The 27738-nt window shown below is 39.4% G+C and overlaps 2 protein-coding genes across 2 annotated transcripts; both read left to right on the top strand.

Moving 5' to 3' along the window:
- The first annotated feature begins 7227 nt into the window (after positions 1–7227).
- Positions 7228–10001, top strand: LOC104423388 (AT-hook motif nuclear-localized protein 1-like). Its single transcript, XM_039303684.1, has 5 exons — positions 7228–7444; positions 7691–7773; positions 7867–7998; positions 9010–9174; positions 9657–10001. The coding sequence occupies exons 1-5, from the start codon at positions 7228–7230 to the stop codon at positions 9999–10001; spliced, it is 942 nt and encodes a 313-aa protein (XP_039159618.1).
- A 5317-nt stretch (positions 10002–15318) lies between these two features.
- On the top strand, positions 15319–27377 carry LOC104423391 (AT-hook motif nuclear-localized protein 10-like). The gene is made up of 5 exons (XM_039303685.1): positions 15319–15700; positions 15819–15901; positions 15996–16127; positions 26291–26455; positions 26926–27377. The coding sequence occupies exons 1-5, from the start codon at positions 15319–15321 to the stop codon at positions 26968–26970; spliced, it is 807 nt and encodes a 268-aa protein (XP_039159619.1). The 3' UTR covers positions 26971–27377.
- Positions 27378–27738: the final 361 nt, after the last annotated feature.

Consider the following 27738-nt stretch of genomic DNA (forward strand, 5'->3'; position numbering starts at 1 on the left):
TTCCTTTGCTCGGCACCCTTCCACTCAAGCTGAATTGTTTGTCCTCTTGAGTGCAAGTTTTGGTGTCGAGTTTCTTGCTGTATAGCTTCTCAGTTAAAGTCAATATATATCTTACCTTTACCAAAATAAAATAAAATAATTATGACAAAAATAAAATAATAAAAATAATAAAGGGGAAAAAAGAAAAACCTAATCTTCTCTTCTCTTTTCTTCTGACTCTCACTTCCGTGACAATATATATCTTACCTTCACCGTCCAAGTTTTTTTTCTTTCCTTTTCCGATATGCTCTAACAGTGAGTAGAATGTGGATTGTTTGTTTTTTTTTCTTGCAAATTTTATGGATTATTGAAATGTAGTTTAATTTATCAAATTGAAAAAAATGAGTGATATCAACAAATGGTTGACTAATATTTTTAGTGTAAATTCATTTTAGGCTCTTTTATTATTATTTATTTATTTGTGAATTTGAATTAAATTAATTTGATTAAAATAATCATAGAAATGATATTTTATCATGATATACATTTAATATAGAATGTGTCATGACGTGTCAAAATTCTCTATTTTTTGATAAATGATGTGTCAATGTATTGTGTGGTGTCATGTCATGTGTTGCGTGTCATTGTCGGCGTCGGTGCTACTTAGCCAGTTTCCATCAAGGGATCGGTTCGCCACCATGGCGTTAGGGGACGAAGAAGCCTCCCCCGTCCTCAGTGGCGCTTGTCATGCACCACCTAGTTCAATGCTCTTTGGTTTTGCTATCTCTCTCTCTCTCTCTCTCTCTCTCACACACACGTGCGCGCGCGCACACACACACACAAAGGATCTACTTCATCTTTGACCTCTCGCGCCTCAAATTTGGCTTGGGATTCCGCCATTCCTTTTCCATCTTCTTTTTCTATTGCGATTCAATAATTCTAGGCAATTTTGTTGCAGCAACTCTGATCCATTAGATGTACTTCATCATTGACCTCTCGTGCCTCAAGTTTGGCTTGGGATTCCGCTATTCCTTTTCCATCTTCTTTTTCTATTGTGATTCAATAATTCTAGGCAATTCTATTGTAGCAGCTCCAGTCCATCAGGTGTAGCAATACTACTGGTTGGGGGTTCTCGACAATTGCTCCGAGAAATGGAGTGCCCTTGTTGATTGCCTAGCTCTCAAGACCAATCAAGCGTCTAAGGTTCGGGTCAATGGTTACTCCATCCTCATACCGTTGCTCACCTCATTTCCTAAGCCTAGTTGAATTTGACTCATTTGCAAATAGTGTAATAAGGACTTTAAATCACGGTGAAGTGCTCATGCATCCTTCACCAAATGTGAAGATTGATGTCATGAGAAGTCTTTTGAGGTCCGTTTGGTAATGTTTATGTTCCAAAGAACAATTTCTTTGCAGGAATAGTTTTTTTCTATTTCTATTCTCCAGAACAATTTCTATAAAACTTACCAAAAAGAAAAAAATAATTTTCAATAAAAGAATGCATTTGGTAACTATAAAAAAATTTATATAAAAAACAATAGGAATGCGTTTTGTACGATTTGCAAAATTTTTTGTAATGTAGAATTTCTTTTAATTTTTTTTTTATTCTTTCTTACTACCGTTGATGCCGCCGATTGCTGTAGTCATCCGCCGGCCGTTGTCATTGGCGGTTGACCGGAGTTGGCAGGCGCCCAGCGGCAAGAAGCGACAGTTGGCTGAGGGGGTGGCGGCCAGAAAAGAAGAAAATAAAAAAAGAAAAAAAGAAAAGAAAAAATAACTTATTTTTAGAATTTATTCTTGGGAGCAAGAAGTTACTTTTTTACTTCTTATTTCTGTTCCAAATCTATCGCTATTCCGAGGAATAGAAAAGTTAATTGGCGTTACCAAATGGATTTCTATTCTTTTTTTGTTCTGGGAAACAAAATAATAAAAAATGGGAGAAACATAAACGTTAGCAAATAGGGCCTTGGTGCTTTTGGCTTCTCTTTTTATGTTGAGAGTAGTATAACTGATAAATGGGCTTGGAACTATTTGAAGGATGAAGCAATTAGTCTTCCAAGTTAATGCTAGCAATCAAAGAGAATGAAAAAATACCACAAATTGCGACTCCAAATGGCTCTAGAAAGTGATGGTGTGATTTTCTTTTGGAATTGACGGATACAGAAGTCACCTTAGTCTAGAAATAAATCTAATTGTTGAGATTATCCCACATCAATTGTGGAAATGAGCTGGTAATCAATTTATAAGTGTGAGGAAAACCTCATCATTTGAATTGGCTTTTGGGGTGATAGATGCCCAAGACCTAGAGCCTAGGTTGCCAACAAGTCTGAACCCAAAAAAGTCACGGGTGAGAGTTACGGGTTGTTACGCCTTCGACTGATGTCCGATGTGTGAGGGGGAGATTGTTGAGGTTGTTCCATATCGATTGTGAGAGGAGATTGTGTGAGGAGGAGATTATTGAGATTGTTCCATGTCGGTTGTGGAATGAAATGATTAGATAATATATCCAAATGAATTCCTTTTTGATTAAAAGCAAAGGGAATTCCTATGACTCCAACAAATAAAGTAAATAGCACTAATATGACCATAGAAAATAGCATATTATTATTTGATTCATGAGGATAGGGGGAAACATTTTTGGTGACAAAATGAGTAATAATAATAAAAAGGGCTTATCTTGTTTTTTTCCATTACCATCAATTTGATATGTCTTATTCCAACAAAAAAAGAAGAAGAAGAAGCCCTTTCATTATTTATTTATTTTTGGTAAAACCCTTTCATTATTTTTTGTTGTCAATAAACTTAATAAACAAAATCAAAGCTCAAGTTACCAACAACTTTGGACCCAAAAAAGTCACATGGGATAGTTATGAACTGTTGTGCCTCTAATCAAGGTTTGATGTGTGAGGGGGAGATTGTTGAGGTTGTCCAACATCAGTTATGGGGGGAGATTGTTGAGGTTATCCCACATTGATTGTGGAAGGGGTTGGTGGTTAATTTATAAATGTGAGGAAGTGAAAGAGGCTCCTAACCACCTGACACTAATTGTCTTAAAGAGTCAAAGAAATACTTGCATAATGATCTCAGGAACTTAACAAAGTAAAGATGATTGTATTGGATTCAAGTTAAAATAGTGGTAGGAGAAAAGAGTGAGCATTAGGGTGGCAGTTCATGTCACATCAATTAGGCTCATTTAGGGTAGATTGCATATTCTTTATATAATTTTTGTATCATTATGGCTTTGAGATTTGCTTGTTGGTTTTCCTTGACATGTGATGGTGAATGTTGGTATTCTTCCGCAATTGCATGTTTCATTGCCATGTTCACTAATGTTGTTGGGTCCTCATCCTTTAAAGAAATTAAGCAGTATGTCTAATGGATCATCTTTCTATTCTTCTTATGTTTAAATCTTCATTCGTTTGACATTCCACCGATAGTCTTGTTATAATTAGATGAGGGATGTTGAAGAAATCCTCCGTCTTTCTTTTCTTTCTCCCTTGGAAGAGCTGGAAGCTGGTTGATTTTGTGAAAGTGGTTGGATTTATAACTTTAAATTTGATGGGAAGTACTTGTGTAGTCCCCTGCTTTATAATGACTTACAAAGATTTTAGAACTAGAATAATGCTAGATTTTAGAACTAGAATAATGCTAGAGAGGTTTTGTAACGACTCGGGCCCCACTATATAATATTGTCCGCTTTGAACACTGAGTTCTCACGGCTTTAAAACGCGTTATACAGATTAAAGGGACTCAAAGCCTTATAAATTAGCCCTAGGACTCCCCCTAAGCGATGTGGGACAGGAGAAATGCCCTTAGCCTGCCCGCGTACTGCCAAGGCGATCTCAGTCCATCCCTCCGTACTGCCCCGGGTCTGGGTCGTCACATTCTTCCCCCCTTAAGGCACAGCGCCCTCGCTGTGGCCCCCACACGTGGTCAGGAGTCGGCTCTGATACCATTTGTAACGACCCGGGCCCCACTGTATAATATTGTCCGCTTTGGACACTGAGTCCTTACGGCTTTAAAACGCGTTATACAGATTAAAGGGACTTAAGCCTTATAAACTAGCCCCAGGACTCCCCCTTAAGCGATGTGGGACAGAGAAATGCCCTTAACCTGCCTGCGTATTGCCAAGGAGATCTCAGTCCATCCCTCCATACTGCCCTGGGTCTGGGTCGTCACAGGTTTGATTCCTTTCCATTCCATCATGTTTTGTTGTACACCTCTTTGATCTAGTTTCTTTCTCCCATTTAAATTGGTGAATTCCTTGTTTTGTTGGTGTTTTGGTGGAACTTTATCTCGAGATGATGGTAAATCTTCAATTGAGGAGCATGACTATAAAATTTTCCAAGTAGCAAGTGTTTGCTTTGTAAGATGTGAAAGCGCACCCCAAGATCTCCATAGCTAGAACCAAGAACACATATATAATTGGGTAGAGAGATTAATGCACTTGATTTGGATCATTGTTCTTAATGCAAAATAGCGACAGTCCAAACTTAAGAACTTCTTTCTGTTGCCTATTGTATTATTGGCTAATGAGAAAGCCTTTACCCTTAATACTTAGTAAATGCTACTTTATAAGGATAATTATGTGTGTTAGGGTTAGAGGAGAGACTTGAGCACTATTTTAGAATTTTCAGTCATCCCTCTCATTATGGGCTAGACTCAACTTGTTCCACACTAACTAGTCTCATATTAGATTAATTAAAAAACCTTCATCTCATCTTAGACCAATCCCGTAAAATGGTAAATTACAATATTAATTATTGTCTCCCACATTAGGAAAACTCTTACATGCTAGTCTACTTTTAAAAAATTTGAATCAAAGCATATGCATTTTCTTTCTTCTCTGTTGTCTTTTCTACTAAAATGATGGCCATTGAACCTTTAGTTACTTATGAAAATGCAGATATCATGTATCACTTGTAGTTTTGACAGTGTGAAGAAAATGACTGCATGCACTACTGATACCCAGAGTTCTGCTAATGTGAAGGAATAGAAATGCACTTCTCTTTTCACCCCTTTTCCCTTTTTGGAGTATAGAAGTTTGTGAATTTTCATTCCAAAAGAGAATGGTGTATGCACTGTTGTCGTGTGGACTGTAAGTGGGGGCGAACCCAGCCTCCATGGATAGGAAGTTCATGCTATTTATGGAGATCTTACCATCCATTCTAATCCTTTTTCTGCCAAGAGTTGGAATTGTTGCTCTTGTGCATTAAAGTTTCTCCTACATATCACAGGAAAAATTTCATTTGCCAAGGCGGGAAAAACTTCCACGTAGTTGATATTGTTGTTTCCCTACTCTTGTTCTGCTGAATTATACCGTCACTCCTTTTCCTTGTCGCTGTGGGTAATGGTGAAAGTTCAATTTGAGACAATTGGCTTGGTCTTTATGCTGTTGAGACTAATCAGGAATTCGCTTGTTAGAATTTATTCATCTCTTTTCTGTTGAAACTAATTTGGGATAGGAAAATTTTGCAGGAAATACTGGAAACCTGCGAGAAAGCCAAGCACCATATGTGGACTTTCGGGACACTTGAGAAAGCTTCGTCTCACAGGAAAGAGTTGTTTGCACATCTGGATGAGCCGGAATGAAAGAAGCTTGGTTCTTTTTGGTGTCACCTTCGTCTTCTCGACCCCTTCTCGTTCAAATGTTGGTGGTGCATTCGAAATTTTCTTTTTGCCATCATGGGTAGACAACTACGAGTATGACCAGAGACTCCAAAATTATCATCGCAACATGGTCTTTCAACATATCACCGACCAACTATGGACTAATATCTGTGGGTGATCGATTAGCTTTTCTGGTGGACAAGACAAGATAGAGTATCTTTCTTCCCTAAATTCATGCCATTTTCGTGGATCTTTTCATTGCAAATGCATGCGAAGAAGTTGATAGGATCTGACAAGATGGGATAATGTTGATAAGCTATTAGATTATTTTCTAAAATTAGTTAGAAATATGTATCAATCCGGTTCCACTTGATCATTTAGATTTTTACTTGGTATACGAAACACAATCCTAATAGCCATTAAAATCCACTATGGGCTTAGTGGCTTGGCCAGCTGAGCCAAGCCAAACAAGCTGAACTAAAAGGTTGTATTAAGTCGTTTGGATGTTTTTATCAGCTAGAATAAGGTTGGATAGGAAAAAGATCGGATATGATAATGATGGGATTTATAATACCTTATAAAGTGTTCGGTCGACGCTTGAATATAATAGAAATATAGACTTAACCAAATCAAATCTCATTCTTTTCCTCCTCTGTCCGTCTCGAGCGACCTCTAGGGTTAGCCACCTCTAGTTTTGACAAACACGAGCTTGTGGTCGTAAACTTTACCTTTGGCCGCAGTCAATGCTGAGCGTAAACCCCACCCTCAGATGACCCCAGCTCTATGGTTTCCTAAGGTCGACAACTTTGGATATAAGGTTACAAGCCTCAGAGTCGAGGTCTAGAGCGTTGGATCGTGTCGATCCAATGGATTAGATGGTTCTAGATATAGAGAGAGAGAGCGTGAGACAGAGGGGGATGGTGGCTAGGCAACCTTTGACATCGAATGACGGCGGAGCTTGCGGGATGGCTTAATCGCAGGAGATGATAAAAATGCTATGGATGGGTATTGTTGCTTGATGTGCTCCCACACTTTTTCTCTTTCGTCGATCCATCCTTTTGCAATTTAAATTAGGATGAGCAAACACTGCCTTCTCCTTCTACATAGGTAATTCTCTGTCCTTTTACTTTTCTTTTCATTTTTAATAATCCTTATCCTATTTGGTTTTATCCCCATTGTGGTGGGATTTATTTATTTGAATTATTTCTGTGTGTGTGGAGAAATATGAAAGTCAAATCATTTCAGAATGTTGATTATCTTATTCGGATATTCAAGTTCTATGCGGGATTTCTTCGTCCAGCTTGGCTTGCTTAGCTTAGGCTGATCATTTTTGCTAATACAAATTTCATATATGGATTGATTAGGTACATACGGTGATAAAGGCTGAAGATCTTACATTTGTCTACAAAGTTCCTTCATCATCAAGTCTATCCCTAATTCATCTAATAACCTGACCATTTATCCATCTTTTATTCTCGGCAAAAGACAGCAACGGAAACTTATGATTTTTGGGGAAATTGCCAACTATTTACAATTACTTTCCTCTCCCTTTATTTTTCTTTTTTGGATAATTTGACTGGGAACAGTCACTTTCCACAACGGAAACTCATGCTTTTTTCGGCATTCAACTTATCGAATATGGTAATAAATCCATCACAATTTGTAAGGAAATCCAATCCCTTCGCCAAATGCGGAAGGATAGGATATCAGGGCGAGATTTTTCGGAAAGTGATGGAATACAGCAATAGGTACCCCCCAAAAAAGGAGGGAAGCCGAGGTCCCAAGCGGGTGCAGGGGGACTGGGTGCCAGCGTCGCTGGAGCTGTGGTCAGGAAGAGAAGAGGGAGACCGGGGAAGTACGGACTCGGTGGAGGAGCCATAAAGTCGGGGTCCTCATCTCATGGCCTCGCGCGGCAGGGCTTGGCGAGCCGTAGCAGAGGGAGGCCCCAAGGTCCCTCTGGTGGAATTCTGCATGTCCCTCCCGTGGGTGAGTGGTCGCCAACACTTGATTCGAAAACGGTCTTCATTTCACGCAATTTGTGTATGCAAATCTGCTTTACCGTAACAATATGAGCATGCTTCTTTATACTCCTGATATTTAGACCTGTTCTGTGAAGTTGGAGGTCCAGCGATGGAATTTGCAGGAAATTTTGACGTTCAGATAGTGACCATACATAGAGGGGAGGTGAGATATGGATGTTTCCTAGACTGTGTTTCTTTCCTGGTACACATTGTAATGTGACGGATTCCATACTAAAAAGATTTGCGTTGTTTATAGGAAATCCTTGCCAAGCTATCAGATTTGATTGAACCGGGCACTCGTTCGATCTCCATACTTTCGGCAGCTCGTTCTGTCTCCAGTGCCGTCGTGTGCCAGCTCGGGCCTCCGGCTGGTCTTTTGACTTACGAGGTATTGGGTCATTCCTCATGCTGGATCATGTACCGAAATCACGAACATCTACATTCTGTATCTTAGTTAGTGGTTAAAAGGGTGCATCCGCAACATGATATGGATCTATCATTTGAGTCCTGTGTAGTTATATAGTACACAGCCGAAGCCAGAGCTTTCATCCGAAATTGGCATACGCAGTAGAGAAGGATAGCATGAACTTCCTGCTGAGGGCTCGGCCCTCACCGCCAGTTGCCTCCCTTCTCTTCCTCCCCCTTTTTTTGTTTTGTTTTTTGTTTTTTGTTTTTAAAAATTAATTAATTAATTAATGTTTTAAAATTTAATTTAATTAATTATTATATTAAAATTTGAATTATACCAAAATGATGTTGTTTTGACACTATTTAGCCACATTAGCATGCAAAACGACATTGTTTTGCACGCAACTCGCCGGAAAATTGTCACGTTAGCGTTTTGACCGGATTTTCTTGTCGGTGGGACTTTAAGTAATCTATTTTATTTCGATTTTAGTATTTAAATATCATTTTCATAATTTTTAACACTTAAATGTCATTTGTACCAACTTTTGGCACTCCAAGAGTCCGGGTGTCATTTATTTATCTCTTAAACAACTTTTGGTACCCTTTATGACAGTTAATCATAGCATTACCTTTCAGCTGGTTGCTACCTTTGGACTTTTTTTGAACAAGATTCTACAATTTCAACCTCTTTTTTAGTTTTCTAGACTGGAATGGCAAATTTTGAACGTGCTCTTATCGATGAGAGGTGCAGATGAGGGAAAATCTTTGCATCGGTTTTGGTTCTCTATAGAAATTTTTTCTTTTCACGCTTAATGCTGAACCGTTACCAATTAAATCCCACTATCGTACGGATGAGGGACAGTAAATACTTGAGGTCGTACGTATCGGCTTCTTTGAAATGTGTTAGAGATCGGTTCAGGTCCTAAATAATAGAAAGAGCTACTGACTGCAAGGTTTAGTTTGGCTCGTTTATGTTCTCCTTGTTGTGCAGGGGTGTTTCGAAATTCTGGCCCAAAGTGGCTCATTTACAATTTGGGAAGGTAGAATTTGTACGCGCCCTGAAGTTAGCTTGGTCAGTGTCATGCTCACAAGGCCTGACGGTCAGGTTTTTGGCGGTGGCGTTGCGGGTCCATTGACAGCTGCTGGCCCTACTCAGGTACTGTTTTTATATTTGTCATGTAAAGTGAAACTGCCGAACTTTTCTTGTTATACATTGGTTGCACCCATTACCCCTGGTCCTAAATTGTATCTTTCTCGAAGTTGCTCGTTATAGCAAAAGCTAGATCACCACACTAGAGTGGATGTAGACTCTTTGTTGTTCTATTTCGACCAACATGAGTTAAATTTACTCTCAGGTCTATTTGCCTGATGAAGAATTGTTTTTGAGAAATTATTTTCTGACTTTCCGGTGTTTAAATAACAAAAAGCTAATCAATCTATGGAGAAGGAAGCTTAGATTGATGGGAGGTATATTATCCTTTATCATGAAATTTTTAGCAAAACAAATGGAGCTTTAGTATAAGTTTGTTGATACGATCTTGTGTGAGTACAATGGGTTTTTTTGCGATAAAAAATTAAATTTTCCATTTCATCGACATTTCATATGAATCTAACACGTTGGTTTGTTTATTTCTTTAGATTGTAGTCGCCACTTTTAAGAATGTTGTGCACAATGAGCCTATAAGAGTGGATTCCACCAATCCTCATTCAAGGGCAGCTATTGGTATCTCTGCAAATCCAATTCATGAAGTGAGACAGCCTGAGCAAATTGCAAGAATGGCAGAAGTGGATGACAATTCTGGCACTCCTACCTCTGTGCTGCTGGAGCCAACTGACAAGGAAGCAAAGACTATCACTTCTGGAAACAATGATGTGAACCCTGCTTCTCTGCGCATTGATGAGCATTATCCCTTGGGACTGGTGGAGCGAATGTTGGATCGGAACATGCCCACAGACACCAATGCCAATGTCCCTGAACTGTGATGATGTTTTTCTCTCGGTTTGTGTATGTATTCATCACAATTTACCACTATAATTTTTTTGATAATAAAAAATTAATTTATGATAAAATTTGTTATAAATATGTCAGTTTGAAATTTTCTGTTGTCCCAAAAATATCGTAGAAGTTCTTTATTTTTATTTAGGGTTGTGTGAAAAAAGATAGTTTTATGGGACTTGCGAGCCTCTTGAGTTGAGTGTTAACGAGCTCCAGCTCAATTTGATAAAATTTCAAGTAGCTCTATGAACTGAACATCAGATGAGTGAATCTCTGGGTAATTATGGAACTAATTTTGAATTACTTGCTTGTAGTTTTATCAACTCTATTGTTATGTTGTGTGATAATTACGTCACGCGTCAATGGCACATGCAGGAAACAATCAATAAGAAGAAAGAGTTTTCAGATTCAAGCATTAGTGGCAATACAAATCAAATGATCAATTGGATAAATACACCATATCAATGATGTTAAAAACAAAATCATATTTATATATTTTCTTCTAATAGTTGCACTCAGGTAGTAAAAAAGCTAGATAGGAAAAGAAACCCAACCCAGCTTAAAGCTCCGATCGGATTTGTAGGCTTCGACGGGTCTTTAAGAAAACCTCCCTTGCCCTTGCATTCCACAATTGGCATGTGTGGAACGCCGGTCCAATGACCAGTTTCTTAAGAAGTATAGACACTTTCCGAGAGCTTTCGTATTGTGTTGGACACTCTGCGACACTTGGTCAATTGATGTAAAAAAATCCAACTCTCTAACACGTGAGTTTGGAATTCCAACACTAGAGTTTGGAATGCCGACATGTGATTCTAACACACATGTGGTCAATATAAAAAATTTAATAGATGATGGATCAAAATATAAATATGTAAAAAATAAAATAATAAATCACTTCCTGTGATATATAGTTCACTTCCCACGATTCTTTTTCTCTTTTCTTCCAATATGCTCTGACACGCGAATAGAATGTAGATTGTTTTTTTTTTTTTCCTTCCAAGTTTTATGAATTATTAGAATGGAGTTGAATTTGTCAAATTAAAATAATGAGTGATATTAACAAATGTTAGACTAACGTTTTTAGTGTAAATTTATTCTAGGCTTTTATTATTAATTTGTTGTTGTTATGAATTTGAATTAAATTAATTTGATTAAAATAATCGTAAAAATGATAATTTATCATGATATATATTTAATATATAACATGTCCCGAGGTGTTAGAATTTTCTTTCTTTCTTTCTTTTTTTTTTTTTTTTAATAAATCATGTGTTGATAAGTCATGTCATGTGTTGCAAGTCGGTGTCGGTGTCGGTGCTACTTAGCTAGTTTCTCTCAAGCGACCGATTTGGCACCATGGTGTCGGGGGACAAAGAAGCCTTCTCTGTCCCTCGGCGGCACCTGTCATGCACCACCTACTTCAATGCTCTTTGGTTCTGCTCCTCTCTTTCTCTGGATCAACTTTGTCTTTGATCCCATGCCTTGGATTTGGCCTGCGATTCTGCCATTCCTTTTCTGTCTTCTTTTTCTATTCATTTTGATAATTCTCGACAATTCTATTGTGGTAGCTTCGGTCCATAAGATGCAACAATGCTACTGGTTGGGGTTTCTCGACAACTACTTACTACTTAGGGAAATGGAGTGCCCTTGTCGATTGTTTAGCTCTCAAGACCAAGCGAGCGTCTGAGGTTCACGTCAACAATTACTTCATCATTGTACCATCACTCACCTCATTTCCTAAGCTTAGTTGAATTCGACTCATTTGTGGATAGTGCAATCAGGACTTTAAATCACGGGTGAAGTGCTCACACGTCCTTCGCCAAATGTGAAGATTTTTGTCATGAAAAGTCTTTTGGTGATTTCGAATTCTCTTTTTATGTCAGGAGTAGTATAATTGATAAATGGGCTTGGAACTATGTAAGGGATGAAGCATTTAGTCTTCCAAGTTAATGTTGGCCATCAAAGAGAATGAAATACCACAAGTTGTGACTCCGAATGCTTCAGAAAGCGACGGCATGATTTTGCTCCTCGAACCAATGGATAAAAAAGTCACCTTAGTGTAGAAATGAATCTAATCATTGAGATTTTTTCACATCGGTTGTGAAAAGGGCTAGTGATAAGTTTATACTTATGGGGAAAACCTCATTCTTTGGTGCTTTGGTGGAGCTTTATCTTTGGATGACGGTAAATCTTCAATCGAGGAGCATGGCCATAGGATTTCCAAATATCGAGTGTTTGCTCCTCTACTTTTAAAAAAATTGAATATAAGCGTGTAAAATTTCTTTCTTCTTTGTCATCTTTTCTACTAAAAGGATGGCCATTGAACCTTTAGTTACCTATGAAAATTCAGATATCATGTGTCACGTGGTGGACTTAGTTTTGACAGTGTGAAGAAAATCACTGCATGCACTACTGATACCCAGAGTTCTGCTAGTGTAAAGGAGTAGAAATGCACTTCTTTTTTCAAGCCTTTTCCCTTTTTAGAGGATTAAAGTTTGGCGAATCCTCATTCCAAAAGAGAATGTTGTACGCTCATTTGTCGTGTGGACTGGAAGAGGGGGAAACCCAGCCTCCGTGGACAGGAAGTTCATGCTATTTATAGAGATCTTACCATCTGTTCTAATGTTTCCTTCGCCAAGATTTGGAATTTGTTGCCCTCGTGCATTAAAGTTTCTCCTGCATATCGCACGACAAATTTCATCTGGCAAGTTGGGAAAAACTTCCACTTAGTTGATATCCTGTAATGCAACTAGGTAAAAACTGTTCTGCTGAATTATACTCACTCCTTTTCCTTGTCGTTGTGGGTTGTGGTGGAAGTTCAATTTGAGACAATTGGCTTGGTCTTTATGCTATTGAAACCAATCAGAAATTCGCTTATACGAATTTATCCATCTCTTTTCTGTTGAAACTAATTGAGGATCGGAATATCTCATAGGAAATCCTGGAAACCCACGAGAAAGCCAAGCATCATATCAGGACTTTCCGGACACCTGAGAAAGCTTCGTCTCACTGGAAAGAGTTGTTTGCACACCTGGATGAGCCGGAATGAAAGAAGCCTGGTTCTGTTTGATGTCACCTTGTCTTCTCGGCGCCTTCTCATTCAAATGCTGTTGGTGCATTAGGAATTTTCATTTTGCGAAATTGAATTGATTCATAATGTCAAGGGAGAAAGAGATGCCGACGTTGAAGAGCCAAATCATAGATAGACAACTATGAGTATGGCCAGGGACTCCGAAATTATCATGGCAACTTGGTCTTTCAACATATCACTGACCAACTATGGACTGATATCTATGGGTGATCGATAAGCTTTTTTTGGTGGCAAGACAAGAGAGAGTATCTTTCTTCCTTAAATTAATGCCATTTTCATGGATCTTTTCTTTGCAAATGCATGCAAAGAAGTTGATAGGATAGGATAAGATGGAATTATGTTGATCGGCTATTAGATTATTTTCTAAAAATAGTTAGGAATATGTATCGATTTAGGTTCATTCGGTCAGTCAAATTTTTACTTGACAAATTAAACATAATCCTAATAGCCACTGGAATTGACTATGGGCTTGGCAGCTCGGGCAGCCAAGCCAAGCCAACGACTCGAACTTATAGATTGCACTCGGTTGTTTGGATGTTTTTATCAGCTAGGATAAAGTCGGATAGGATAAAGATCGGCTATGATAATGATGAGATTTATAATACCTTATATAGTGTTTGGTCGGCGCTCGGATATAATATAAATATAGACTGGCCCGAGTCAAATCTCATTCTTTTCCTCCTCCTTTGTCTATCCCGAAAGACCTCTAGGGTTAGCCGCCACCTCTAGTTTCGACAAATGTGAGCTTGTGGTCGCAACCTCTACCTTTGGCCACAGTCGATGTCGAGTGTGAACCCTACCCTCAGATGACCCCAGCTCTATGGTTTGCTGAGGCCGCAACCTTGGATATAAGGTTGTAAGACTCAGAAACGAGGTCTAGAGCGTCGGGATCGCACCGATCCAATGGATTAGATGGTTCTAGATATAGAAAGAGAGCGTGAGACAGAGGGAGATGGCGGCTAAGCAACCTTTGATGTCGAACGACGACGGAGCTTGTGGGCTGGTTTAATCGCAGGGGATGATTAAAATGTTGTGGATGGGTATTGTTGCTGGATGTGCTCTTGCACTTTTCTCCTCCGTCGATCCATCTTTTTGCAATTTCACTTAGCATGAGCAAACACTGCCTTCTCCTATTACAGTGGTAACTCTCTGTCTTTTACTTTTCTTTTCATTTTTTATAACCCTTATCCTATTCGGCTATATCCCCATAGTAGGTGGGATTTATTTATTTGGATTATATGCGAGTTATATGTGGAGAAATATAAAAGTCAAGTTACTTTAGAACGTCGATTATCTTATTCAGAGCATGTTCAAGTTGTATGTGGAATTTCTTTATCTGGCTTGGCCTTCCTGGCTCATCTTTTTCGCTAATGCAAATTTCACGTATGTATTGATTAGGTACATACAGTGGTAAAGACAGAAGATCTTACATTTGTATACAAGTTCCTTTGTCATCGACTCTATCCCTAATTCATTTAACAACTTGACCATTTATCCATCTCTTGTTCTTGGCAAGAGACAGCAAACGGAAACTTATGATTTTCTTGGAAATTGCCAACTATTTTCAATTACTTTCCTCTCCTTTTATTTTATTTTTTTTGGATAATTTACTGAAAATGGTCACTTTCCACAACGGGAACTCATGCTTTTTCCGGCATTCAACTTATCGAATATGGTAATAAATCTGTCACAATTTATGAGGAAATCCAATCCCTTTGCCAAATGCGGAAGAATAAGCATCAGGGCGAGAATTTTTGGAAAGTGACCATATATAGCAACATATACCCCCATAAAAAAGAGAGGAGGAAAGTAATTAAATATTAGTTGGCAATTTCCACGGACATTTTGGGGATTCCGGAATACCTGAGGGCGTTTTCCTCTTAAATAAATCAAACCCCAATCTCCATTACCGTCAGTCGTCAGCGGGAAGCAGGTGAATTTTCTTTTCCTTTTTCCTTTTTTTTTTCCTACTTTTTCCTACCATTTCTTCCGTTCCTGGCGCGTTTTGCAAAGCTCGCTGTTCACTCAAAAATGCCTCCGTTTCGACGATCCTCTCAACTCGAGAGTCGAGCGTCGGCGGCGGCGTCGTCGTCGTCATCGCCGTCGACGGCGAGCCGACCACACATCATCCGCACACGCTCACGGACTGTTTAAATGCTCGCGCGCGAGCGCCTTTCCTCTTTCTTTCTCCGAGCTCCGTTAACGAACGCTCGAGAATGTCTCGCGCTGCTTCTGCTTCTGCTTCCAGGGCTCGCTGCGGTGCGAAGGATCCGCGTCCATGGAAAACGGAGGCGTCGCTGAGTTGCTGGGTTCGCAGGTCGCGCCACAGGGGAGCGCGGGGCTTGGCGCAGCGGCAGGAGGAGATCGTGGTGGTGCCGACGGAGGGATGCCGAGGTTCGAAGCCGGTGCAGGGGATTGGGTGCTGGCGTCACTGGAGCTGTGGTGAGGAAGAGAAGAGGGAGGCCGAGGAAGTACGGACTCGGCGGAGGAGCCATGCGGTCGGCGTCCTCATCTCGTGGCCTCGCTCGGCGGGGCTTGGCGAGCCGCGGCAGGGGGAGGCGCCCAGGTCCCTCCGGTGGAATTCTGCATGTCCCTCCTGTGGGTGAGTGGTCGCCGACACTTGATTCGAAAACGGTCTTTGTTTCACCCAATTTGTGTATGTAAATCTGCTTACTGTGACAATTTGAGCATGCTTCTTTACACTCCTGATATTTAGACCTGTTCTGTGAAGTTGGAGGTCCAGCGTGGGAATTTGCAGGATATTTTCAAGCTCAGAAAGTGACGATACATAGAGGGGAGGTGAGATATGGATGTTTCCTAGAGTGTGTTTGTTTCCTGGTACACATTGTAATGTGATGGGATTCCATCCTAAAAAGATTTGCGTTGTCTCTAGGAAATCTTTGCCAAGTTATCAGCTTTCATCGAACCAGGTGCTCAGTCACTCTCCATATTTTCGGCAACTGGTTCTGTCTCCAGTGTCGTCATGCGCCAACCTGGGCGTCTGGGCGGTCTTTTGACTTACGAGGTATTGTGTCATTCCTCATGCTGGATCATGTACCGAAATCACGAACATCTACATTCTGTATCTTAGTGGTTAAAAGGGTGCATCCCCGACATAATATGAACCTATCATTTTAGTCCTGTGGTGTTATATAGTACACCGACGAAGCCAGAGCTTTCATCCTAAATGGGCAAACTTAGTACAGAAGGATAGCATAAACTTCCTGCGGAGGGCGATTTGCGTTCTCGGGGAAATGGCCGATCCTCTTTGCAGTTTCCTTCTTTGAAACAACAGTTTATTTATCTCTTAAACAAATTCCGGCACCCTTTATAGCGGTTAATCATAGCATTACCTTTCAACTGGTTGCTACTTTTGGACTTTCTTTGAACAAGACTCTACAATTTCAACCGCTTTTTTAGTTTTCTAGATTGGAATCGCAAGTTTTGAACGTGCTCTTATCGATGAGAGGTGCAGATGAGGGAAAATCTTGGTATCAGTTTTGGTTCTCTATGGAAGTCCTTTTCTTTTCACGCTTAATGACGAACCGTTACCAACCAAATCCTACCATCGTACGGATAAGGTCCTTTAAATAATAGAAAGAGCTTCTGACTGCAAGGTTTAGTTTGGCGTTTTTATGTTCTCCTTGTTGTGCAGGGGTGTTTCGAAATTCTGGCCCTGAATGGCTCATTTACAATTTGGGAAGGAAGAATTTGTGCGCGCCCTGAAATTAGCTTGGTCAGTGTCATGCTTGCTAGGCCTGATGGTCAGGTTTTTGGCGGTGGAGTTGCGGGTCCATTGACAGCTGCTGGCCCTACTCAGGTACTGTTTTTATATTTCTTATGTAAAGTGAAATGCCAAACTTTTCTTGTTTATAAATTAGTTACACCCATTACTCCTGGTCCTAAATTGTATCCTTCTTGAAATTGCTCGTTATAGCAAAAGCTAGATCACCACACTAGAGTGGATGTAGACTCTTTGTTGCTCTATATCAACCAATATGAGTTAGATTTACTCTAAGGGTCCATTTGTTTGATGAATAACTATTTTCGGGAAATTATTTTCCTACTTTCCAGTAGTTGGATAACAAAAAGCTAATCGGTCTATGAAAAACGTTTCTCTTCCATAGACCGGAAATAACAAGTTTAGATTGAGGGGAAGGATATTATCCTTTATCATGAAATTTTTAGTGAAACAAATGGAAAATTAGTATAAGTTTGTTGATATGATCTCTTGCAAGCACATTGAGTTTCACTTAGCGCTTACATATTGTTCAAATGTTTGTTCATTAGATTGTAGTGGCCACTTTTAAGGATGTTGTGCGCAATAAGCCTATAAGAGTGGAGTCCACCAATCCTCATGCAAGGGCAGCTATTGGTATCTCTGCAAATCCAATTCATGAAGTGAGACAGCCTGAGCAAATTGCAAGAATGGCAGAAGTGGATGACAATTCTGGCATTCCTACCTCTGTGCTGCTGGAGCCAACTGAAAAGGAAGCAAAGACTATCACTTCTGGAAACAACGATGTGAACCCCGCTTCCCTGCGCATTGATGAGCATTATCCCTTGGGACTGGTGGAGCGAATGCTGGATCGGAACACGTCTACAGACACCAATGCTCATGTCCCTGAACTCTGATAATGTTTTTCTCTCGGTTTGTAAATGCATTTATGACAATTATACCAGTATGGATTTTTTAATTATAGAAAACTAATTCAGGATAAATTGGTTATAAATATATCGGTTTGAAATATTCTGTTGTCCCAAAAATATAGTAGAATTTCTTTATTTTTATTCAGGGTTGTGTGTAAAAAATAATTTTATGCGACTTGGGAGCCTCTTGAGCTTAGCGAGCTTGAGCTTGACTTGATAAAATTTCGAGTTGCTCAATGAACTAAACATTAGATGAGTCGATCTTTGAGTAATCATTTGAATTACTTGCTTGTAGTTTAATTCAAGTCTATCGTTATGTTAAGTGATAATTATGTCCCGTGTCAATGGCACATGTAGGAAACAATCAATAAGAAGAAAGAGTTTTCAAATTCAAGCATTAGTGGCAATACAAATCAAATGATCAATTGGTTAATTACACCATGTCAACAATGTCAAAAACAAAATCATATTTATATATTTTCTTCTAACAGTAGCGCTCTGGTAGCAAAAAAGTTGGATAGGAAATGAAACCAAACCCGACTTAAAGCCTGGATTAGATTCCGCAGGCCTTGATGGGTCTTCAAGAAATCCTTGTCCTCGTGTTCTGCAATTGGCACATGTGGAATGTCGGCCCAGTGACCAATTTCCTAGGAACCATCGACACTTTTCGGGAGCTTTTGTATCATGTCGGACACTCCAATTAATGTTCGACACTTGGTTAATAAGTGTCGAAAAATCTAACATTTGGTCAACTTTCCTGATATTCTCTGACACATGAGTTTGAAATTTCAACATGCGAATTCAGAATTTTGACATGCACAGAGTCAATTTTAAAAATTTTGAAAAATGAGGGATCAAAATGTAAATGTGTTCTACCACCGGCTGTGGTGGCTTTGCTGGATAAAAACTTCGCTGATCCTTGCCCAACAGTGAGGGGTTCGAAACCCAGTGAGGCACTTGGTGTCTTAAGCGGGATGTTGGGGTGATGGGTCTCCGCTAGCGTCCCCCTAGGTTTGCTTGGCCGGCTATCAGCTGTACGGGGTTTATGGGTCATAAAAAAAAAATGTATATGTGTTCTCTTACTTTCACCAAAAAAAAAAAAAAATGTAAATGTATAAAACAAAAGGATAATAAAAATAATAAATGGGGAATGAATAAAAATCTAGTATTCTCTTCTCTTCTCTTCAAACTCTCACTTCCTATGACATATAATTCACCTTTCAAGTTTTTTTCTCTTCTCTTCTCATACGCTATGACATGCGAGTAGAATGTGGATTGCTTTATTTATTTTTTCCTCGAAGTTTTATGGATTATTGGAATGGAGTTGATTTATCAAATTGAAACAATGAGTGATATTAATAAATTGTGGGCTAATGTTTTTAGTGTGAATTCATTATTTTGGGAAAAATATTTGTGGAGAACGCCCATAAAATTTTTCCCACTACTATTTTTGTGAAAATTAAATAGGATAAAATACTAACTGAAAGCAATAAGGATAAATAATAAATAATACCAGAATTTTAACGTGGAAAATCCTTCAAGGTGAAGGGAAAAACCATGGGACCGTAGTCCACTTCAAACTTCCACTATGATAAATAATGGGATACAACTTCACCCAAAGGTGGATCTCTTGCTGTCTTCAATTTGTGGATCTGAACCTCTCACAACTCACTCAAACATGACTCTTTTTCTTGGAAGAAGAAAACCGTTTCTTCCGCTAGGCTGCTATGATATTCTTGCTTTTGTGTAACCTTTTCTCCGTTGAGGAGGACTCCTATTTATAGGAGCAAATACAATCCCAATTGGAATTGTACGATACAAAATCACGTAGATTTATCTCCTAATCTCTCGTGATTTTGTATATATGAAAATATCACTTGATTTCTTTCCCAATCTCCCTTGATTTTCTAGATGTGGAAGATCCCATTGATTTATCTTCCAATCTATTTTGATATTTTCTTTTTCTTTTTCTCCTTTTTTTCTTTTCTTTTACACACTCACTACAATACATATTCTACTATAGATATACATAATTGCATTGGCCTCTCCAATTGGGAGTGACCTACTCAACAAATTATAGGCTCTTTATTGTTATTTATTTATTTGTGAATTTGAATAAAATTAATTTGACTAAAATAATCATGAAAAAAATAATTTATCATAATATATATTTAATATACAAAGTGTCCCGACATAGTGGAATTCTTTATTTTTTGATAAATGATGTGTCGATATGTTGTGTGTTGATGTCGGTGTTACTTAACTAGTTTCCATCAAGCGACCGATTCACCACCATGGCATTGGTAGACGAAAAGCCTGCTCTGTCCACTGCTTCAACGCTCTTTGGTTCTACTCTCTCTCTCTCTCTCTCTCTCTCGAGCACGCACACATGCGCACACACACTCACTCACTCATAGAAGATCTATTTCATCTTTGACCTCGCGTACCTCGGATTTGGCCTACAATTCCGCCATTCCTTTTCCATCTTCTTTTTCTATTGTGATTCGATAATTCTCGGAAATTTTGTTGCGACAGCTTCGATCCATCAGATGCAACAATACTATCGGTTGGGAGTTCTCAACAATTGCTCTGGGAAATGAAGCGCCGTCTTCGATTGCTTAGCTCTCAAGACCAAGTGAACGTCTGGGGTTCAAGTTAGCAATTACTTTATCCTCGTACTGTTGTCACCTCATTTCCTAAGCTTAGTTGAATTCGTCTCATTTGCAGATAGCACAATCAGGACTTTAAATCACGGGTGTCCTTTGCCAAACTTGAAGATTGCTATCATGATAAGTCTTTTGGTGGTTTCGGCTTCTCTTTTTATGTCAAGAGTAATATAATTGATTAATAGGCTTGGAACTATGTAAGGATGAAGCATTTAGTCTTCCAAGTTAATGCTGGCCATCAAAGAGAATGAAATACCACAAATTGCGACTCCGAATCGCTTCAAAAAGCAACGTCGTGATTTCACTCTTGGAACCGATGAATACAAAAGTCACCCTAGTCTAGAAATAGATCTAATTGTTGAGGTTGTTACACATTGATTGTGGAAGGAGCTAATGGTCAATTTATAAGTGTGAAGGAAAACCTCACATTTTGAATTAACTTTTAGGGTGAGATAGATCGAAGACCACCCAACACTCATATCAAAGTCCAAGTCGCCAACAAATATGGACTCAAAAAATTCACACAGGAGATTTATGAGTTATTGTGCCTCCGACCGAGATTCGATGCGTGAGAGGGAGATTGTCGAGGTTGTCCCACATCAGTTGTGGGGGGAGATTGTTGAGGTTGTCCCACAACGGTTGCGAAAGGGGTTCATTAGATAATATATCCAAATGAATTCCCTTTTGATTAAAAAGCAAAGGGAATACCGATGACTCCAACAAACAAAGTAAATACTACTAATATAACTAAAGAAAATTGCATAGTGTTGTCCGATTCATGAGGATAAGAGAAAGTAATTTTAGTGACAAAATGAGTAACAGTAATAAGAGGGTTTATCCTATTTTTTTCATTACTATCAATTTGATATGTTTTATTCCAAAAAAGAAAAAGAAAAGCTCTTTCATTATTATTCATTGTTAATAAACTTAATAAACGAAAGCAGTGCCCAATTTGTCAACAAGTTTGGACCCAAAAAAGTCACATGGGAGAGTTACAGGTTGTTGCGCCTCTAATTGAGGTCCGATGTGTGAGGAAGAGATTGTTGAGGTTATCTCATATCGATTGTGGAAGGGGTTGGTGGTTAGTTTATGAGTATGAGGAAGTGAGAGAGGCTCATGACCACCTAGCACTAATTGTCTCAAAGATTCAAAGAAATACTTGCATAATGATCTCAGGAACTTCACAAAGTAAAGATGATTGGATTGGATTTAAGTTAAAATAGAGGTAGGAGAAAAGAGTGAGCATTCGTGCGGAGGGGTGACAGTTCATGTCACGTCAATTAGGTCCTTTATGGTGGATTGCATATTCTTAGATGTGAACTTAATAACGTAAAGATGATTGGATTGGATTCAAGTTAAAATAGAGGGAGGTGAAAGAGTGAGCATTCATGTGGAATGGCGACAGTTCATGTCACATCAGTCGAGCTCGTTTAGGGTGGACTGCATATTCTTTATATGATTTTTGTATCATTATGGCTTTGAGATTTGGTCGATGGTTCCTCCTTGACATGTGATGGTGAACGCTAGTATTCTTCTACAATTGCTTTTTTCATTGCCATGTTCACTAATGCACTTGGGTCCTCATCCTTTAAAGAAATTAAGTAGTATGTCTTGTGAATCGTCTTTCTATCCTTTCTTATGTTTAAATCCTCCTCTGTTTAACATTCCAATGATAGTCTTGTTATAGCTAGATAAGGAATGTAGAAGAAATCCTGTCTTTCTTTTCTTTCTCCGCTAGAAGAGCTGGAAGTCGGAAGGTTTTGTGAAAGCAGTTGGAAATATAGCTCTAGGTTTGACGAGAAGTACTTGTATAGTCCCCCTGCTTTAATAATGACTTGAAAAGATTTTAGAACTAGAATGATGCTCGAGAGGTTTGTTTCCTTTCCATTCCATCATGTTCTGCTGTAAACCCTTTTGAGCTAGCTTCTTTCTCCCGTTTAAATTGGCGAACTCCTCGTTTTCTTGGTGTTTTGGTGGAGCTTTATCTCTGGATGACGGTATCTCTTCAATCGAGGAGCATGACCATAGGATTTCCAAATACCGGCTGTCTGCTCCTCTACTGTTAAAAAATTTGAATCGAAGTGTGTAAATTTTCTTTCTTCTCTGTCATCTTTTCTACTAAAAGGATGGCCATTGAACATTTAGTTACCTTTGATAATTCAGATATGATGTGTCACTTGGTGGACTTAATTTCGACAGTGTGAAGAAAATCACCGTATGCACTACTGGTACCCAGAGTTTTGCTAGTGTAAAGGAGTAGAAATGCACCTCTTTTTTCAAGCCTTTTCCCTTTTCGGAGGACCAAAGTTTGGCGAATCCTCATTCCAAAAGAGAACGTTGTACGTTCATTTGTCGTGTGGACTGTAAGAGGGGGGAGAACCCAGCCTCTGTGGACAGGAAGTTCATGCTATTTATAGAGATCTTACCATCTGTTCCACTGCTTCCTTTGCCAAGATTTGGAATTTGTTGCCCTCGTGAATTAAAGTTTCTCCTGCATATCGCTCCACAAATTTCATTTGGCAAGTCGGGAAAAACTTCCACTTAGTTGATATCGTTGTTTCCCTGCACCTGTTATGCAACTAACTAAAAACTGTTCTGCTGAATTATACTGTCACACCTTTTCCTTGTCATTGTGGGTTATGGTGAAAGTTCAATTTGAGACAATTGGCTTGGTCTTTACGCTGTTTAAACTAATCAGAAATTCGCTTATACGAATTTATCCGTCTCTTTTCTGTTGAAACTAATTAAGGATCGGAATATTTCACAGGAAATCCTAGAAATCCGCAAGAAGGCCAAGTATCATATCTAGACTTTCCGGACGCTTAAGAAGCTTCTTCTCCTGGAAAGACTTGTTTGCACATCTGGATGAGCCGGAATGAAAGAAGCCTGGTTTTGTTTGATGTCACCTTCGTCTTCTTGACCCCTTCTCATTCAAATGTTGTTGGTGCATTCGGAATTTTCTTCTTGCCAAATTGAATTTATTCATCATGTTGAGGGAGAAAGAGATGCGGACGTCTTAGAGCCAAATCATGGATGACAACTACGAGTATGACAGAGACTCCAAAATTATCATGGCAACTTGGTCTTTCAACATATCATTGACCAACTATGGACTAATATTTGTGGGTGATCGATTAGCTTTTTTGGTGGACAAAACAAGACAGAGCATATTTCTTCCCTAAATACATGCCATTTTCGTGGATCTTTTGATTGCAAATGCATTCGAAGAAGTTGATAGGATATGATAGGACGGGATAATGTTGATCAGCTATTAGATTATTTTCTAAAAATAGTTAGGAATATGTATCAATCTAGGTCCATTCGGTCATTGAAATTTTTACTCGACAGATTAAACACAATCCTAATAGTCATTGGAATCGACTATGGGCTTGGCAGCTTGGCTAGCCAAGCCAAGCCAAACAAGCTGAATTTATAGGTTGCATTCGAACGTTTGGATGTTTTTATTAGCTAGGATAAGGTCGGATAGAATAAAGATCGGATATGATAATGATGGGATTTGTAATACCTTATATAGTGTTTGGTTGGTGCTCGGATATAATATAAATATAGACTCGCCCGAATCAAATCTTATTCTTTTCCTCCTCCTTTGTCCGTCTTGAGTGACCTCTAGGGTTAGCCGTCACTTCTAGTTTCAACAAACGTGAGCTTGTGGCAGCAACCTCTACCTTTGGCCGCAGTTGATGTCGAGTGTAAACCCAACCCTCAGATGAACCCAGCTCTATGGTTTCCTAAGGCCAACAACCTTGGATATAAGGTTGCAATCCTCAAAGTCGAGGCCTAGAGCGTTGGATCCATCATCCAACGGATTAGATGGTTCTAGATATAGAGAGCGTAAGACGGAGGGAGATGATGGCTAGGAGCATTTGACGTCGAACGACGGCGGAGCTCGCGGGCTGGTTTAATTGCAGGACATGATCAAAATGCTATGGATGGATGTTCTTGCTTGATGTGCTTTCGCACCTTTTCTCCTCTGTCAATCCATCTTTTTGCAATTTCAGTTAGCATGAGCAAACACTGCCTTCTCCTTCTACATTGGTAACTCTCTATGCTTTTACTTTTCTTTTCATTTTTTATAATGCTTATCCTATTTAGCTATATCCCCATTGTGGTGGGATTTATTTATTCGGATTATATATGGTTTATATGCGGAGCAATATGAAAATCAAGTCGCTTTAGAATGATGATTCTCTTATTCGGAGTGTATTCAAGTTATATGTGGGATTTCTTTATCTGACTTGGCCTGCCTAGCTTAGGCTGATCATTTTCGCTAAAACAAATTTCATAAATGGATTGATTAGGTACATATGGTGGTAAAGATGAAAGATCTTACATTCATCTACAAGTTCCTTTGTCATTGACTCTGTCCTTCGTTCATCTAATAACCCGACCATTTATCCATCTCTTGTTTTTAGCAAGAGACAGTAATAGAAACTTATGATTTATCTTAAAATTGTCAACTATTTTGAATTACTTTCCTCTTCCTTTATTTGTTCGAGGATAATTTACTGAAAATGGTCACTTTCTACAACAGAACTCATGCTTTTTTCGGCATTCAACTTATCGAATATGATAATAAATCTATCATGAGGAAATCCAATCCTTTTGCCATAATGCAGAAGGATAGGATAAGCATCAGGGCAAGATTTTTTGGTAAGTGACCGTATACAGCAATATATACCCAAGAAAAAGGGGGGAGGAAAGTAATTAAAGATTAGTTGGCAATTTCCAGGGCATTTTGGGGATTTCGGATTACCTGTGGGCGTTTAAATAAATCAAACCCCAATCTCCATCCATTGCCATCAGCCGTCAGCGGGAAGCAGGTGAATTTTCTTTTCCTTTTCTTTTTCTTTTTTCTTTTTTCTTTTCCTCCTTTTTCTTTCGTTCCTGGCACGTTTTGCAAAGCTCGCTGTTCACTCAAAAATGCCTCCTTTTCGCGATCCTCTCGACTCGAGAATCGAGCGTCGGCGGCGGCGCCGTCGTCGTCGTCGCCGTCGACGGCGAGCCGACCGCACATCATCCACACACGCTCGCGGACTGTTTAAATGCTTGCGCGCGAGCGGCTTTCCCCTTTCTTTCTCCGAGCTCCGTTAACGAACGCTCGAGAATGTCTCGTGCTGCTTCTGCTTCTGCTTTCAGGGCTCGCTGCGGTGCGAAGGATCCGCGTCCATGGAAAACGGAGGCGTCGCTGAGTTGCTGGGTTCGCAGGTCGCGCCACAGGGGAGCGCGGGGCTTGGCGCAGCGGCAGGAGGAGATCGTGGTGGTGCCGACGGAGGGAGGCCGAGGTTCGAAGCGGGTGCAGGGGGATTGGGTGCTGGCGTCACTGGAGCTGTGGTGAGGAAGAGAAGAGGGAGGCCGAGGAAGTACAGACTTGGTGGAGGAGCCATGCGGTCGGCATCCTCATCTCGTGGCCTCGCTCGGCGAGGATTGGCGAGGTCCCTTTATAGCAGTTAATCATAGCATTACCTCTTTGCAGTTTCCTTCTTTGAAACAACAGTTTATTTATCTCTTAAACAAATTCCGGCACCCTTTATAGCAGTTAATCATAGCATTACCTTTCAACTGGTTGCTACTTTTGGACTTTCTTTGAACAAGATTCTACAATTTCAACCGCTTTTTTAGTTTTCTAGATTGGAATCGCAAGTTTTGAACGTGCTCTTATCGATGAGAGGTGCAGATGAGGGAAAATCTTGGTATCAGTTTTGGTTCTCTATAGAAATCCTTTTCTTTTCACGCTTAATGACGAACCGTTACCAACCAAATCCTACCATCGTACGGATAAGGTCCTTTAAATAATAGAAAAAGCTCCTGACTGCGAGGTTTAGTTTGGCGTTTTTATGTTCTCCTTGTGCAGGGGTGTTTCGAAATTCTGGCCCGGAATGGCTCATTTACAATTTGGGAAGGAAGAATTTGTGCGCGCCCTGAAGTTAGCTTGGTCAGTATCATGCTTGCTAGGTCTGATGGTCAGGTTTTTGGCGGTCGAGTTGCGGGTCCATTGACAGCTGCTGGCCCTACTCAGGTACTGTTTTTGTATTTGTCATGTAAAGTGAAATTGCCAAACTTTTCTCGTCTATACATTGGTTACACCCATTACCCCTGGTCCTAAATTGTATCTTTCTTGAAGTTGCTTGTTATAGCAAAAGCTAGATCACCACACTAGAGTGGATGTAGACTCTTTGTTGCTCTATATCAACCAATATGAGTTAGATTTACTCTTAGGGTTCATTTGCTTGATGAAGAGCTATTTTCGGGAAATTATATTCTGACTTTCCAGTATTTGGATAATAAAAACTAATCGGTCTATGAAAAACGTTTCTCTTCCATAGACCGGAAATAACAAGTTTAGATTGAGGGGAAGGATATTATCCTTTATCATGAAATTTTTAGTGAAACAAATGGAAAATTAGTATAAGTTTGTTCATATGATCTCTTGCAAGCACATTGAGTTTCACTTAGCGCTTACATATTGTTCAAATGTTTATTCATTAGATTGTAGTGGCCACTTTTAAGGATGTTGTGGCAATAAGCCTATAAGAGCGGAGTCCACCAATCCTCATGCGAGGGCAGCTATTGGTATCTCTGCAAATCCAATTCATGAAGTGAGACGGCCTGAGCAAATTGCAAGAATGGCAGAAGTGGATGACAATTCTGGCACTCCTACCTCTGTGCTGCTGGAGCCAACTGACAAGGAAGCAAAGACTACTATCACTTCTGGAAACAATGATGTGAACCCTGCTTCTCTCCGCATTGATGAGCATTATCCCTTGGGACCGGTGGAGCCAATTTTGGATCAGAACATGCCCACAGACACCAATGCTAATGTCCCTGAACTGTGATAACGTTTTTCTCTCGATTTGTGTATGCATTCGTCACAATTTACCAATATGGATTTTTTAGTAATAAAAAACTAATTTAGGATAATTTGGCTATAAATATATCAATTTGAAATATTCTGTTGTCCCAAAAATATAGTAGAATTTATTTATTTTTATTCAGGGTTGTGGAAAAAATAATTTTATATGATTTGTGAGCCTCTTGGGTTGAGTGTTAGCGAGCTTGAGCTTGACTTGATAAAATTTCGAGTAGCTCAATGAACTGAACATCAAATGAGTTGATCTTTGAGTAATCGTGGAACTAATTTTGAATTACTTGCTTATAGTTTAATTCGACTCTATCATTATGTTGTGTGATAATTACATCCCGTGTCAATGGCATATGTGGTAAATAATCAATAAGAAGAGAGTTTTCAAATTCAAGCACTGGTGGCAATACAAATCAAATGATCAATTGGTTAATTACACC

This window comes from Eucalyptus grandis, chromosome 10 (genome assembly GCF_016545825.1).
Source record: "Eucalyptus grandis isolate ANBG69807.140 chromosome 10, ASM1654582v1, whole genome shotgun sequence".
In the NCBI taxonomy this organism is placed as follows: domain Eukaryota; kingdom Viridiplantae; phylum Streptophyta; class Magnoliopsida; order Myrtales; family Myrtaceae; genus Eucalyptus; species Eucalyptus grandis.

Coding starts and splice junctions, on each gene's coding strand:
- LOC104423388 (XM_039303684.1), top strand. CDS start 7,228: ATGGTAATAAATCCATCACAATTTGTAAGGAAATCCAATCCCTTCGCC. Junction 7,999..9,009: donor CTGGTCTTTTGACTTACGAG/GTATTGGGTCAT, acceptor CTTGTTGTGCAG/GGGTGTTTCGAAATTCTGGC. Junction 9,175..9,656: donor CAGCTGCTGGCCCTACTCAG/GTACTGTTTTTA, acceptor TTATTTCTTTAG/ATTGTAGTCGCCACTTTTAA.
- LOC104423391 (XM_039303685.1), top strand. CDS start 15,319: ATGTCTCGCGCTGCTTCTGCTTCTGCTTCCAGGGCTCGCTGCGGTGCG. Junction 15,902..15,995: donor TGACGATACATAGAGGGGAG/GTGAGATATGGA, acceptor CGTTGTCTCTAG/GAAATCTTTGCCAAGTTATC. Junction 26,456..26,925: donor CAGCTGCTGGCCCTACTCAG/GTACTGTTTTTG, acceptor TTTATTCATTAG/ATTGTAGTGGCCACTTTTAA.